Source organism: Hemiscyllium ocellatum, chromosome 21 (genome assembly GCF_020745735.1).
Source record: "Hemiscyllium ocellatum isolate sHemOce1 chromosome 21, sHemOce1.pat.X.cur, whole genome shotgun sequence".
Classification (NCBI taxonomy): Eukaryota; Metazoa; Chordata; class Chondrichthyes; order Orectolobiformes; family Hemiscylliidae; genus Hemiscyllium; species Hemiscyllium ocellatum.
Window position 1 is genome coordinate 51312148 of NC_083421.1, and position 16975 is coordinate 51329122.

Here is a 16975-nt window from a genome sequence, read left to right on the forward strand (position 1 = left end):
CAAATCTTAGCATCGAAAACAACAAGATCCAACCGAACTGAAAAGTTTGCAAATGTATTCAAATTGCAAAGTTTTAAATTAAATGTACAGGACCTCAGAAATATCAGATACTGCTCTCAGACAAAACCCTCCGTATAAGAGGGAGGCGTTAAAGATATATCATTAAACAATGTTGTAAGGATTTTTAATTGGAAGAATAATAAAGGTGGGGGAAACAGGAACTAAAACTTCAATTAAAAATGTAACCAAAAAAGCTCAGACAGGAAGGAGCACAATTTCTAAAAGCATTATTTTAAACATAGAAATATTTTTAAAAAGTTATTAAAACAGCTAATCAGCGACAAATTAACTTCAAATATTATAATGTCGAAATATTATTCAAGATTTAAAACAAATTGCAGGTCTGGTTTGGCGACCGTTGATGATTGGAACGCTGCCTCTTTTCAAATAAAAACGACTCTACTTTGCGGGAAACTGACATTAGTGAGAGCGGCGACCAAATTTCAAAGGTAAATAAACACCGCTTTTACTGTTAAGTGTAAGGTTTTTTTAAAAAACAACAAATAAAGTTGGTTTGAAGCGCGGCAGTTTGCCGCTCACACGTAACGTTAGACAAATTGGTCACATTTGTTTCTGAGGCCTAAGAGACCACTCTCGACCAAATTCTTTTGCGTTCTGCAGCTCTCCATAAAGAAAATATGAGGAAAAAGAGGGTAAACACATAAATAAAGATCACAGTTTACCTAAAATGTTCGTTCTACGATTTGAAGTACTTCCGCTCCCAATATTCACGTGTAATTTGAACAGGAACTTCCTGTAACTGTGGAAAAACCAATGTCTCCTAAAGACAACTTGCATTTATATAGCGCTTAATCACCACCCGCGGGGATATCCCGAAGTGCTTTACAATGAGGGAAGTACTCTTTGAAATGTAACATATTTTGAAACTTGGCTGCCAAATTGGCAGCTGAAAATGTGTTGCTGGAAAGGCGCAGCAGGTCAGGCAGCATCCAAGGGGCAGGAGAATCGACACAGTAAACTAGAGCAGATAACCTCAATTTTATTAAATAACCTTTAATCGATTGAGGGATAGATACAGGTTTTTTTAATGGTGCCATTGTATTGTTTGCATGCACCTAGTCAAAAAGACAGCATTTTCTGAAAAGAAAACCTCCTTAACTTTTGATTAGATTAGATTACTTACAGTGTGGAAACAGACCCTTCGGCCCAACAAGTCCACACCGACCCATCGAAGCGCAATCCACCCAGACCCATTCCCCTACATTTACCCCTTCACCTAATACCACGGGCAATTTAGCATGGCCAATTCACCTAACCTGCACATTTTTGGATTGTGGGAGGAAACCCACGCAGACACAGGGAGAAAGTGCAAACTCCACACAGTCAGTCTCTGAGGCGGGAATTGAACCCAGGTCCCTGGCGCTCTGAGACCTGAGTGTCTGGAAAGTGGTTGTCTCCAGCAAGAGCTCTCCTTCATGCCAGACATTCTGATGCCTCTGCTGACTCAAATTCAGACTTCACCAAAAAATATGCTGATATGGCAGATGAGGCACACATGGCTCTGAATGTAACCAGGGTCAAGAATATGCTCCATGTGGTAGAACTGGCTGGATGTCATTAGTGTCAAGACTGTGGTGCTAGAAAAGCACAGCAGGTCAGGCAGCATCCGAGCAGCAGGAGAATCGACATTTCGGGCAAAAGCCCTTCATCAGGATGTCACTGGTGACCAAACCACATGTCATGGCACTACACCCAGTTGGATGTCTCTTGTGACTCAGATGTGGAGGAGCCGGTGATGGACTGTTAAAAATCAGACAACACCAGATTATAATCCAACAGGTTTATTAACAAATCAACAGGTTTTTGTTGATTTTGACATCAACAAAAAGGTGTCACCTTTTTTTATAAAACCTTAACATATCTTGAGAATGAAACATAAAAGAAGTTCTGGGGTTTACATATTAATGAACCGAAACCTGTAACCCATTCTAAAAGATGAAAGACTTAATGACAGTTGTTAAATATACCATTTTCCTTGCATGACACTGTAATTTTTTGCTATAAGTTCTGTGTCTTATGGCCAAACACAACCACCTGAAGAAGGAGCAGCGCTTAGAAGACTAGTGTTTCCAAATTAACCAGTTGGACTATAACCTGGTGTTGTGATTTTTAACTTGTTGACTAATCAAAATAGTAAGTAAAAAATGAGGTCTGCAGATGCTGGAGATCACAGCTGCAAATGTGTTGCTGGTCAAAGCACAGCAGGTTAGGCAGCATCTCAGGAATAGAGAATTCGACGTTTCGAGCATAAGCCCGATGAAGGGCTTATGCTCGAAACGTCGAATTCTCTATTCCTGAGATGCTGCCTAACCTGCTGTGCTTTGACCAGGACTAATCAAAATACCCTGGCACTGTATCTGGCTAGACATAATGAGTGACCAAACCAGATGTTCAGGCACGACATCAACTGCATGTCACCAGTGACCAAACCAGATGTTCTGGCACTAGATCAGCCACATATCACTGCTGACTAAATTAAATGTCCTGACTCGACGTGTTGCCTCTCTATTGCTAAACATCGCATAAAACCTGAGTCCAACAAGCATTCTGAGGATAATCCTGCAACATCAAGAATCTTGGATAGAGAGTTGCACAGCAGTAGTGTCAAATGTATGAATGAATTATTTTATAAACCTCCATGCTACATGTAATTGTGTGTTTGCATTAGGTTAATTAAATCGAAATAACATTGAATAACATTATATTGAAAAGGAAAATGCTGGAAACATTCAAAGCATCTGAGGAATCAAAACATATCATAATCTTGGAAGAGACAGTGCAAATTTCGCAGAAGGATACCAGTACATTCTGACATCAGCTTTAATTGAAGATTACTATCAGTTGATGAAATTGTGTGGAAATATATATGTATCCAACTGATTGCTTGTTATTTGCTAAGTAAAATGAGGACCTTTAAAGCTGGATCTGTATCTTGCTGTGAGAAACATTGACAACAAGTTAACATTTTAAAAATGAATGAAACACAGAATTCTGGAGAACCGTAGCAGGCCTGACAGCAAATGTAGAGAGATAAACAGAGTTAACATTTCGAGTCTTGGGATGGCTTCAGAACCGAGTTCTGAGTGATTTGACCAAGAGAAGCTTTCGGCTTTTTGAGGAAGAGACTGGAACTAACTCCAGTCCCTACCACACCAACGCTAATCTTAGTTGAAAATAGTATTTTAGTCATTCACACTGCTGCCTTATAAGTTTGAACTTAAATATAACACAGACGTTTTACCAGGTTGGGGGGAATATTTTACAAGTTACCCCGTTAACTTAGCAAAAAAGGGTTCGCACTTGGGAGCTCGAAACAACATAACCTAACACACTTACAATTTTAGCAGTAATCCTCAAGGACATTTTATTTCATTTTGTTATATGAGGAGGAAGGGAAATTCGCGAATCAACATAATGGTTAATTTCTGCCAGTAATATTTTGCAGTACAAAGGAAGATGTACTTGGAAAATAAACACACGGATTCCGGGCAAAATCGGACCTACATTATTGTCGTCCCATTTTTCAGCGGGAGTGTGGCTACTCCACCAGGAGGGAAATAACTATTTCTCAACAAAATTTTAATTCTGCGTAATTGAAACCCTTACCGCAATCAGACCAGAGAAGGGAGTATTTTAAAGGAAACAGGAAGCAATGAAGGTCTCATCTCGTGGGACTTTCCTGAAGTACAAAAACATGATTAATCTGTTAAAGGTTTGATGGTTCTAAAATCCCCTAATTAAAAGCAGTATATAACTATTACAAAGCCTGTTACAGTGTTTCTATATGATGCACTGAACAATACCCCATGTATTCTTTTTGCACAAAGCATGTCCAGGAACCTCTGAAATATCAATTTATGGTTTTTGAAATATTAGAGTCATAGACTCTATAGAGACATACAACACCTTAACAGACTTCGGTCCAACTCATCCATGCTGACCAGATATCCGAAATAAATCTAGTCCAATTTGCCAGCATTTGGCCCATATCCCTTTAAACTCTTCCTATTCATATACCCATCCAGATGCCTTTTAAATGTTGTCATTTGTGCTTTTCTAAATATTTTTCTAATCAGGCTGTTTAGAACTGTTATTTATACCTCTGGAGTACGTGGGATTTGAACATAAGCCTCCTGGTTCAGAGATTGGGACATTACAACTGCACAAGAGCCCCCATTACCTGTTCTATGTTAAATTCTTTGTAGATTAGCTGCTGATGACATCATTAACACACTTACAAGTAATGTCACTTAAACCGATCTCAATATTAGGAAACTCGTAATTTCCCCTAATTTGATACCGGAGCGTTCCTGAATTAGCCAGACTGTTAATTACTGGCAGTAACAGTTTGTAGTTTTGTAAATTCTTTCGAGATACTATTGGGGGAAGGACACACAATTCCACTTTAGCCCAATTATAAGATGTAACAAACTGATACTACAATTATCATGTAGTACCAATGCAACTCAATTTCAATGGGGGCAAAATGGAAGAAGAATGAATGGACATACAAAGGGTTCTTATGATGCAGTGGTAGTGTTCCTATTCTGGGTTAGAAGGTTCATGTTAAAGTCCCACCAGCCTGAACAGTTTGATTAAAAATGATTAAACAGGGAAAAGATTAGTCTTTGTAACATATAAGCAAATCAAACATCTTTTACAAATATATCAAAGAATAGATTGTAAATGGTGTGACTGATTGGAGATGAATGAGAAATCTTTCTTGCGGAGGCATAGGGCCAGACTGATGTACTAAATTAATGTTTTGCATGTGATCTCACAAAACACAAAAGTACAAGATGATGGTTGTATTGCTGTCAAAATAGGATAAAAATAGAATAAGGGCTGCTGTGTTGGTCAGCATCACTCATCGACGGAGGTAACAAAAACTCTGACCATGATCTTTCAGCTCACTGGATGTGAGGGCTGTACCAGAGGAGTAGGAGTTACATCAGGTGTAACATCCCTAAAGACAGAAGAGGATCGATCTGATAACTTCAACATAATCATCAGTAATGTGATAACTGTTAGAGGCCATTGTCACTTTGAGCCTGAATGCAATACCTTGGTAGCATCAGAACCAGTTTTATGATAAAAAGTCATCATCAACCTGAAATATTGGCCCAGAACTTTCTTTGGCCAGATAGTTGAAGCAGCACCACAGACTGGAGTTGCAATGCAAAAATCCCAATAGTGCTGACTCCAAGCAAAATACCCAGATTAAAAATCACTTTGGGAATTTTCCTGACCAAATTCTCCCTTAAAGTGAGATATTTCAAAGAGTTCTAACTTAAGCTTAACATTTTTCTAAGAAACATTACTGTGGAACATCTAAACAGACATCCCCTCCTAGACACAGAAACAAACAATGCCCTTTGCTCCTACGCTGTAAGACCCAAAACCAACTCCACTGGTGAAGTGTACGGTTGACAGACATCTCCCACTGTGTGAGTAGAAATTTCTCCAATTAGATATCCGAAACCATTTTATTAAGCATAGCAAACTATGAAATATTGAAATCAATGAGATAGCCTCACTAAATTTGATTTGAGAACAGTTGCAGACCTGGGAGTTGCTCTTGACTGTTGAGAATTATGTGGAGACAAAAACATGGCTTTCCTTGTATGTTAATACATGTACTCCAGAAATACTTTAAAGACTGAATGCTAATAAATCTGGAACATATGAGGGCAGAATGATCTGCCATCTGTCTTGGAAGAGACATAAATAAAATAACAATCACCTATGCCATATATAGGAGAAAGTGAAGACTGCAGATGCTGGAGATCAGAACTGAAAATGTGTTGCTGGAAAAGCGCAGCAGGTCAGGCAGCATCCAAGGAGTAGGAGAATCGACGTTTCAGGCATGAATGAGCCTTTCTTCAGGAATGAGGAAAGTGTGCCAAGCAGGCTAAGATAAAAGTAGGGAGGAGGGACTTGGGGAGGGGCGTTGGAAATGCGATAGGTGGAAGGAGGTTAAGGTGAGGGTGATAGGCCGGAGTGGGGGTGGGCGCGGAGAGGTCAGGAAGAAGATTGCAGGTTAGGAAGGTGGTGCTGAGTTCGAGGGTTGGGACTGAGACAAGGTGGGGGGAGGGGAAATTAGGAAACTGGAGAAATCTGAGTTCATCCCTGTGGTTGGAGGGTTCCTAGGCAGAAGATGAGGCACTCTTCCTCCAGCCGTTGTGTTGCTATGGTCTGGCGATGGAGGAGTCCAAGGACCTGCATGTCCTTGGTGGAGTGGGAGGGGGAGTTGAAGTGTTGAGCCACGGGGTGGTTGAGTTGGTTGGTCCGGGTGTCCCAGAGGTGTTCTCTGAAATGTTCCACAAGTAGGCGGCCTGTCTCCCCAATATAGTGGAGGCCACATTGGGAGCAGCGGATGCAGTAAATGATGTGTGTGGAGTTGCAGGTGAATTTCTGGCGGATATGAAAGGATCCCTTGGGGCCTTGGAGGGAAGTAAGGGGGGAGATGTGGATGCAAGTTTTGCATTTCTTGCGGTTGCAGGGGAAGGTGCCAGGAGTGGAGGTTGGGTTGGTGGGGGGTGTGGACCTGACAAGGGAGTCACGGAGGGAGTGGTCTTTTTGGAACACTGATAGGGGAGGGGAGGGAAATATATCCCTGGTGGTGGGGTCCGTTTGAAAGTGGCGGAAATGACAACGGATGATTTGATGTATATGGAGGTTGGTGGGGTGATAGGTGAGGACCAATAGTGTTTCCCCTCAGACGTGATCGACGATGCTCTCCACTCCATCTCCTCCACTTTCTGCTCCTCCGGCCTTGAGCCCCGCCCCTCCAATCACCACCAGGACAAAACCCCCCGGTCCGTCATATATAGCACAGATTTACCCCAATTAAAGTGAGAACTTGAGCAAAAGAGCATAACATTTCAAGATGTTGGACCAGCTTTTTGGCAATTCTTTGAATCAAGAGGTGGTTGAAAGTAGAGCTAGGTATCATTGGAACATACATCAGCTGATTCTGTGTTGATTCTAAGATGAGGAAGAGGACAATATTAATGAGAAAATGTTGGACAGCTCAAATGTTAATAGTGCAGGGATCAGAAAATAAGCAAAAAGAATCAAAGAATTGTAGATGCTGGAAATCAACTTTAAAAAACAGAAATTGCTGGAAAACCTCAGCACGTCTAGCAGCATCCGTGGAGAGAAAGCAGAGGTAACAATTTGGGTCCAGCGACCTTTCTTCGGAACTGATTATTGGACCCCATATGCAAATATTCATTCTCACAGGCTGACCTTTACCCATTCCTTTGTTTTTGCAACTATTTCTGTCTTTCTGGGCACCAGCTCCATCTGTTGTTTACTCCCCTCCTCCCCCACCCTCACATTTAGCATACATACCCTCCTTTTCCTAGCTACAATCAATTCTGAAGAAGTGTCGCTGGACTTGAAACATTAACTCTGATTTTTCCCTACAGAAGATGCCAGGCTTGCTGAGTTTTCCCAACAATTTCTGTTTTTGTTTCAGAAAATAAGCCATTGCTAGAAATGCTAAAACACTGCATGGGTACAATTGGCACGATATCTGCAACACTGCTGTTGTATAACATGTCAAGGTGGTTATATCCATGCCATGAACTAGATCCACAGTTTTACTAGTTTACAAACCATCTCACCAACACCTAACTGACACTGGTGGTACAATCTGAACTGAATTTCTAACTTAATACAGATGGATTTAGTTAAACCGCCTGCTTTATTATGCTGGATGTCAGTGAGCCAATTCAATGCAGGTATTTTTCTGGAATGTAGAAATAATTTCTTTTGAAAAGTCATGCTGTACATCTTACATAGACAAGCAATTTGTAAGGATGAGGCTGAAAATGGTAAACTTTGAGAGTGACAACAAATATTTCACTGGATTACACGAACATTATTTAAATAGAGCCATAAATTCATCTCTTAATTGTGTACCATTTAACCCAACAATCAAGACAGACAACACTTTAGTAGTTGTATTTTAGATCATTTAATGCAAATTCCAAAAGGTAATAATTTTGAAGTCACCAGGGTTTCAAAAGTAAAGAAAGTCCCAATGACTCAAGCCAAGAGATGAACATATTCATCAAAAGCAGAATTCATTCATTACCCATCTTTCATGAAGCAAACAACTGGTGGGAAAAGTCCAAAATTATTGAAATTAGAATTCCACTATGGATTCTAATATTGGAGGTTGTGACTCTCATCAGGGCAATTATTTTGGTACCAGTCTAATGTTGGGGATGGTGGAGTGATCCCCCTCTCATCCCCTGTATTATTGTTGTCACATGCTCTGAATAACAAACCTTGACTAGTCGTGCCAGATCTGACTCTTGGTACTTAAATAGATTGGAAATTTCCCTTGTTACTTGTTTTCAAATGATATGCTCGGTTTTTTTGTCTCTATCATTCACAGAATGATGGAATCGTTACAGTGCAGAAAGAGGCCATTTGTCTTATCAAGTCTGTACCAGTTTCCTAACATTTTAGTTTAGTGCAAATCTCTTGGCTTTTCCTCAGAACCCTGCACATTGTTTCAGTTTATATAATTATTCAGTCACCCCTTCAGCACATCAATTGAATCAATCTCCAGCACACTTTTTGGCAGTGCATTCCAGACCCTAATTACTTGCTGTGTCAAAGGATTTCTTCTTACCTTGCCTTTGCTACTTTTGCAGAACACTTACTGTATTCTTTGATTCTCAATCTATTTAGAAGTGGGAACAGTTTCTCCTTTGTCTTCCTGGGAGCTCTGGAATTTTTTGTCCCACCTCTCCCTGTTAAGGGAATAAATCTTAACTGTGCCCATATCATCACATCTGTCAAGATAGCCTAATGTTTACCTATTGTTTTTTCTGCTAATCTTTGATTGCAGTCTATCCAGCTCCGCTCTGTCCTTGCCCCCTCGAAGTCTGCTGTCCACAAGTTGATTATTCTTATTCTGGATTGGCCAATGTTATTTTTCACTATCATCCTAAACCTTATTTCACAATGATCACTATCCACTAAACGTTCCTCACTGACTTGACCTACTTGGTCCCACCTCATTCCTAAGTACTGGTTCTAACAATACCTTCTTTCTTGCTGGACTGGACACAGAATGCTGAAGGAAATTCTCCTAAACACAATCTGGGAAAGCTGATCCTTACTGTTCCTTAAATGACCTCTATCTCAAACAATATCCTGGTAATTAAAGTCCCCCACTGTAACTACTCCATGATGTTTACACCTCTCTGTAATTTCCTTGTAAATTTGTTCCTCTATATTCTTCAGTACCTGTTAGTGGAAATGATTTGGAGATGCCGCTGTTGGACTGGGGTGTACAAAGTTAAAATCACACAACACCAGCTTATAGTCCAACAGGTTTAATTGAAAGCACTAGCTTTCGGAGTGCCACTCCTTCATCAGGTGGTTGAAGAGTACACAATTGTAAGACAGACTTAATAGCAAAGGTTTACAGTGTGATGTAACTGAAATTATACATTGAAAAATACCTTGACTGTTTGTAGTTTTCGATGTATAATTTCAGTTACACCACACTGTAAACTTTTGCTATAAATTTTGTGTCTTACAATTGTGTCCTCTACAACCACCTGATGAAGGAGCGGTGCTCTGAAAGCTAGCGCTTTCAATTAAACCTGTTGGACTATAAGCTGGTGTTGTGTGATGTTTAAGTTTGTTAGTGGAAATATCACACTGAGCAATGAAATTGCAAGCTTCTTACTCCATAGCTCTAGTCAAATCAATATGCCTTGAATCATCTAAAACAGCTTTCTGCTCCAGTATGTCAATGCTCTCCTTAACAAAAAATATGACCCCCCTTACTTTTCTTTTCTAAATTTTCTGAATACCTTTAACCAGGATTATTCAACACCCAGACCTGCCATTCTTTGAGCAAAATCTCCATTATTTCCACAAAATCATGATCTACAAGGCAATCAGTGCCTGTAACTCCCAATCTTATTGACTATATAGTCCGTGCATTCATAGATGTGCATTGTAATACTGATTTAGACTTCATTACATTCTCCCTTACTTCAACTTCACCTATCAATCTGCTTATTCTCTATCTTGGTGTTATCTGCTTGTCCCAGCATTTTGTAAACCCTGATATTACTTTTTAATATTCTCTCCTGGTTTCCACATCCTTTTTGAGTTAGTTTAAAACCTTGCAAAAAACACTAACAATACCCCCTTTCAAATACTCAGTTCAGATACAGCCATCCACGCTTGTACAGGTGCCCATCTCACCTACAGCTAGTCCCAGGAATCTAAAGCCCTCTGTCCTGCATCTTTTCAGCCATGCATTCATCTGTCACACCTCCCTCATTCTGTACTGACTTACATGTTGCACATAGAATAATCTGGAGAAGTCCTGTTTACTAATTTTCTACCTAACTCCTGAAATTCCGATTTCAGAAGCACACCTGACATCGACCACAAATTCTAGGTGTTTGACCTCCCCAGAAGAATGGCTTGCAGTAATCTGTGACATCACCCTTACACCAAGGAGGTAACAAAATCTTGGAGGCTCCTTTATCCTAACTAAAGATCATCTCTCTATAATGCACTTCTGCTGTTCTTCCTCCCCTCACGTACAGCTGGGCCACATCTAGTTCTACGGGCTTGGTGCTTGCTGCAGTCTTCCAAAGGTCAATCACCTTCACTGATATCCAGGATGGGAAACTGGTTAGTAAGCAGGACCTCTGGGGACTCCTAAACAATCTGCCAGGTATTCATGGACTGCATGGTGGTCACCCATTCCCTGGCTGTCTGTTTGTGGATAGCACAGTCAGAGAAATGGTTACAAAGTTCTGTACCTCATGGATGCACTCCACCATTCGAACTCTGAAACCTGAATGTTCAAGCTTTGTGCATCCAGTAACACTTCCTACACACGGGCTTGTCCAGATCATGAGAAGTTGCACAGGATGGGCATTCTGCACGGTTGAACTGTCCTGCCATGCTCTCATTTTAAAGTTTTAAATCACTTAACTCACTTTAACCTTAGTCTGGTACTATTAACTATAAACTGAAGATTAGCACAAAGTAGGAACTGTTCACCTTTACTCACAAATCAGCTCCCTTTCCTAAGCCTATAAATTCTTTCTTGCCCTGTGCCAGTTTAGAAATTTATATTTTTCAAATTTACTGGAGTTGAACACAGCTGCTGCTCAGCAATAATCAACTCATGATTTTCCTGATATCACTTTAACTTTTTACAACCCCAGCTTAGCAACCTGACTGTTCCAGACACCCTGGCCTGGGCTTAGTTGTGATGTTCATATCTCTGGTTGACTGTGTACTGAATTGGTGTTAAGCTGAAGCCAGCATAAAGATCCATCAGTAGCTGCTCAGCTCAACTGACGATTCTCCAATGACCAACAATGATCCAGTGTTGATCTCAAAATTGTATGATGACTCGCAACTTCAAACTTACACTTGATCTTAACCAAAGGCTGAGAAGCCACAGCCTCTATTTATTCAGCTGCCCTGGAACATGCTCCCTCACAAAACTGACTTCTCTTGTTCCCTGCTCCTCTTTAAATCAATGGTAAATTTATATTTCATTAATTCCCACTGCATAACAAATTCCTACAACACCAAAAGAAAATGCTCTGGTTACTGGAAATCTAAAGGCAGAAAATTCTGGACATATTCAGCACCATCTGCAGCTAAAAGTGAAATTTCTTTCTTACCAGATATATTCCTGACCTACTGAGTATTTCTGGCACCTTTTCTTTTTATTTATAGTAATTGCAGTAGGTTTGCTCAATTTTAGTTTAAGGAAATTGATTATTGTTTGAGAATTAAATTATGTCCTATTAAATTCACAGGGAGGTAATTCAAAACAGACTACAGTACGGCACGGTGGCACAGTGGTTAGCACTGCTGCCTCACAGCGCCGGAGACCCGGGTTCAATTCCCGACTCAGGCAACTGACTGTGTGGAGTTTGCACATTCTCCCCGTGTCTGCGTGGGTTTCCTCCGGATGCTCCGGTTTCCTCCCACAGTCCAAAGATGTGCGGGTCAGGTGAATTGGCCAGGATAAATTGCCCGTAGTGTTAGGTAAGGGGTAAATGTAGGGGTATGGGTGGGTTTCGCTTCGGCGGGTCGGTGTGGACTTGTTGGGCCGAAGGGCCTGTTTCCACACTGTAAGTCTAATCTAATCCATGCTAACCATAGTCCCAAACTAAACTAGTCCCACCTGCTGGCTCTGGCCCATATCCTTCCAAACATTTCTTATTCATGTACTTATCTAAATGTCTTTTTAACGTTGTAACTGTACATGTATCCATCATTTCCTTTGGAAGTTCATTCCACATATGAACCACTCTGTGTCAAAGAAAGTTGCCCCTTGTGTCTTTTTAAAATTTTTCTCCTCTCATCTTAAAAATATGGCCACTAGTTTGAAATCCTCCACCCGAGTGAAAAGATATCTGCCATTCACCTTATTTATACCTCTCATGATTTAATAAATCTCTATAAGGTCACTACTCAACCTCTTATGCAACACAAAAAGTCCTAGCCAATCCAGCCTCTCCTTAAAACCTTCCAAAGCCGCCAACATCCTAATATAAAACAAAAGTTGAAATGATTCTTAAAAGAAGAATGCATTTTTGAAATAATGGCAACTAAGAAATTAGTTGGTGTGAAATGAACAAATAACCCCTGGTGCAAGTGATATGCTCAATTTAACATGTTTTTATTGGTGCTACATAGAATGGTCCAGCAGCAGCAAATTAAAAACATAACAGTTTCAGTTAAAATGCTACCTCGTTTGGAAAACATTTTCTTTTATAGCTTTTAGAGAATTATTCTTCAGACAGTTAAAAGTTGCTGTTGACATCAAGATGAGAACAATGTGATAAAGAAAACAATAAGAATGACAAACCTAAGCCTGATCAACCTTCTCTATCTCTCCTGAAGTAAATCAGCAGAGAACAAAGGTCTCATTTTCCAGAAGTCTTTCTGTGACATGTTGGCATAGAGTTGTAGCATGCAATTTCTGTGATATTACATCATAACAGGGACTTCCATTATATGGCACCTTATCACAGCTCTCATTTCTACCCAAAACAATGCAAAGGCAATGACTTTGAAGAGCACTGAATATTTTTTGCAAATATTGCTCACACGAAAAAGTCCCAATGACAGTTTTGTCATGAAGAACTAATCTGCATTCTGGTGATGGTGCTTGAGGGAAGTGTTGGGCAGGAAAGCTGTTTAGTCTTACTGAAATAATGTCATAGGTTTATTAATGCACTCTCAAACAGACAGAATGTTCCTGTATTTCTTACGCTTGAATATCTGATATTGAACTAGCTTCTCAGCTTAATGCAAAAAGGGTTAACTAAAGCTGGGAATCAGATGTGCAATGTCCAAAGCATGCATCACCCAATTTCCCCTCTTCCTACAGCCTCTCCTTCCTCTAAACATGAAGCACAGATTGAGCTCTGTGGGACTTGATTGGCCAGGACCTGCTGGAGGTGTATGTCAGTACGCTTCGAGCAGGTACCATGAGTGAATCCATGAGGAAAGGCATCATCACCCTCATCTACAAACGGAAGGGGGAGAGGGAGGAACTCAAAAATTGGAGATCAATCTCACTGTTGAATGTGGATTACAAAATTCTGTCAAAGGTAATCGCCAACTGGGTCAGGTCTGCTCTGGGATCAGTGATTCACCCTGACCAAACCTGTGCTGTACTGGGCAGGAAGATCGCTGAGAGTCTCGCACTCCTCAGGGATACGATTGCCTACGTGCAGGACAGAGGGTTGGTCACCTGCCTGATCAGCCTGTAGAAAGCCTTTGACAGGATATTACACCGGTATATGAGAGATGTTTTCTCCAAAATGGGCTTTGGGGAGGGAATCTGCAATTGGATCAGACTGCTCTACACCAACATAGTCAGTGCAGTCTCAATCAATGGGTGGGAATCAGATAGCTTCCCAGTCAGATCTGGAGTCAGGCAGGGCTGCCTTCTCTCTCTTGCCTTGTTTGTGTGCTGCATAGAGCCATTTGCCGAGTCCATCAGGAAGGATGCGAGCCTGAGAGGGGTGACTATTCCTGGCAGCGGGGGCCTACAGGTTAAGGCCTCCCTGTACATGGATGCTCTGATCCGTGTGCAGATTCATGTGCATATGTGGCCAGTTCGAACGGGCCTCGGGGGCCAAGATAAATCAAGGCAAGAGCGAGGCTATACTCTTCGGGAACTGGGCCGACCAATCCTCGATCCCCTTCACCGTCAAGACCGGGTGCTGGGTATTTGGTTCAGGGGGGCTGGGGCGTGCGCCAAGTCTTGGGAGGAGCATATCAGCAAAGTGAAGCAGAAACTGGGCAGATGGAAGCTATGGTCGCTCTCCATCGCGGGAAAAAACCTGGTCATCAGGTGTGAGGCACTGTCATTGCTATTATACGTGGCAAAGGTCTGGCCTATTCCCAGAACCTGTGCCGATGCAGTCACCTGGGTCATCTTCCAGTTTATATGGAGGTCAAAGATGGACCAGGTCTGAAGGGACTCGCTGTACAAAGATCTGGGCAACAGGGGAAAAAATACATCCAATGCCACCCTCAACCTGATGGCCACCTTTGTGTGTGGCTGCATCAAGCTGTGCGTGGATCCCTGGTATGCAAACACCAAGTGTCACTACGTACTGAGGTTCTACCTGTCCCCGGTGTTGCAAAGGATGGGCCTGGCCTTGCTTCTACAGAATGCTCCGAGTAGTTGGACCATTCCATATCACCTGTCCTTCATGGAGAAGTTTATGAAGAAAAACACCTTTGACCACAAGTCCATCAGGAAGTGGTCAGCACGTAGTGTCCTTGAGACCCTTCGGGAAAAGGAGAGGGCCGATCCTATCGAGCAGTTCCCTGAGCAGACTGTCAAAGCCATTTGGCAGAATGCCTCATCGCCAGAACTTTCCAACAAGCACCAAGACATGGCTTGGCTGGTGGTGAGAAGGGCTCTGCCTGTGAGATCCTTTATGCATGCCCGGACTCTCAGCCACACCGCATGCTGCCCTCGAAGCGGCTGCAGGGGGGAACGAGACTGTCACACACCTCCTTCTGAAATGTGCCTACGCAGAAGACGTCTGGAGAGGAATGCAGTGGTGTTTGTCGAGGTTCATCCCGAGCAGCGCCGTGACGCGGGACTCCGTGCTCTACAGTCTGTTCCCTGGGACGCACACCGAGATGAACATCAACTGTGCCTGGAGGATCATCAACTCGGTGAAAGACGCTCTCTGGGCCGTCCGAAACCTGTTGATCTTCCAGCTGAAGGAGTTATACCAATAATATATTATGAACACCTTCCTCATTTTAAACCCTGAAATACATAATTGTTCAATCTAAAATGCTTTGTTAATGTCTTGTCACTTATTTGTCTGTGACTATATCTTGATCTCCAAGTCTGTTGTGAGAAAAGAGCAGGTGGCAAAGTCGCATACTTTATATAGCAAATTTTACCCATGTGGTGATAAGTACTAATTGTGTCACCTAACATCAATATCATGGACTCCTTTTAATATATAACTTAATAATCAATCTACTGTGATGGCTTCTGCACCCACAAACATTTCATCACCAGCCACAAACTCAGAGAAGCGTTGGTTGAATTCAGTCAAGGTCACAAACATGGCAAAGCCATGTGGTGCATTCACAGTTTCTCCAGGCCTCTGTAAAGCTGAGTCGTGCTCATTTGGAACGTAGATCTTCAGAATGGACTGCTGTCGATCTCTCTGGTTCAGTAAAGCAAGTTTCATCTGACAAAAAAAAATGGACACAATCTGAACTGAAACTGTTGTCTGAATTTATTTATTAAAAAACAATAACAAAGGCCAGAAAATGCCAGGCCATAAGGATTAATCCACTGTCTGCTATCTCAACTGTGAAAAATTAGTAAAAATGTTTCCATTTGAGGAACAAATTAGCTGTAGAAATGTGCACTTCTGCTGCAATAGATGTTTTACTACCTCAAGGAATCATTCTGGATTTTCCCTTGCTCATTTTTCCCAGGCAGATTGAGTCAGGAATGATTGAGGGAAGAAAACTTTTAAAATATTAAATTTTTAGTTTAATCAGTCCTTTCCAATTGTCATGATCATCAAAATGTACCATCAGACTCTCTGGAACTTTTTTTTCTAATCCTCTTCATCCTGAACCATCTTTGAAAAAGCATCTTAAATCCAGACTCTTCCAGTCAAGATTTAATCACCTGTCTTAATCTCAACATTTATCATGTGTTTCTTTGTTATAAAAATACAAAAGTAAATGCAAGTGTTGTTGATTTGTCTTTCATGAGTATAGCTGCAATAAAGTCAATAGTACAGTCAGCTTTGCAGTCTTCACATTTCATAGGACACTGTTTGAGGCTTGATGGTGTGAAAAGATGTGCCATGGCCCTGAATAGCCAGAGACTTCAAGGCCTCATGATCAATGCCCATTGCCAATATGGCACCAAAAGCACCAACATCTCTGATGTAAATGCATTCCTCAAGAGAAAACTTGTTTCACCAAGGTCTGGCAGCATGTATGGAGAGAAATCAAAGTTAAATATTTCGGGTTAATGTTCCCAGTTTTGGGAACTGGATTCTGAGGAAGGATCACTTGACCTGAAATGTTAACTCTGATTCCTCTCCACAGATGCTGCCAGGCCTGCTGAGATTTTCCAGCAATTTCTGTTTTTGTTGCTGATTTACAGCATCAATTCTTTTGGTTTTTATTCACCAAGAATCATTCCAATTTCCTGGGTTGCAGGATGAAAATCACTTTGCTTCGAGGGCCAGGTATAGTGAACAGCCTAAATGCTAGTTTCAGTCATGGGCGCTGAACACCTATTTTTCTGCATTGTTTACAGTATTGGATGCTAGATGGCTGGGTTGCATTTGCAGATGGATGG

General features: G+C 41.4%; 2 protein-coding genes across 3 annotated transcripts in view; both read right to left on the reverse strand.

The window, feature by feature from the left end:
- The window catches only part of traf1 (TNF receptor-associated factor 1), a 39878-nt gene extending 39086 nt beyond the window's left edge, over window positions 1–792 (reverse strand). Inside the window, exon 1 of the mRNA XM_060841456.1 lies at window positions 744–792. The gene's annotated coding sequence lies outside the window, so the exon portion shown is untranslated. The remainder of the gene's footprint in view (window positions 1–743) is intronic.
- Window positions 793–12838: 12046 nt separating this feature from the next.
- LOC132825872 (TNF receptor-associated factor 2-like) overlaps window positions 12839–16975 on the reverse strand; it is a 38301-nt gene continuing 34164 nt past the window's right edge. For both annotated transcript variants that reach the window (XM_060841458.1, XM_060841457.1), the window contains one exon: window positions 12839–15839. In XM_060841458.1, the coding sequence (XP_060697441.1) occupies window positions 15618–15839 (222 nt within the window). In that variant the 3' untranslated portion in view covers window positions 12839–15617. The remainder of the gene's footprint in view (window positions 15840–16975) is intronic.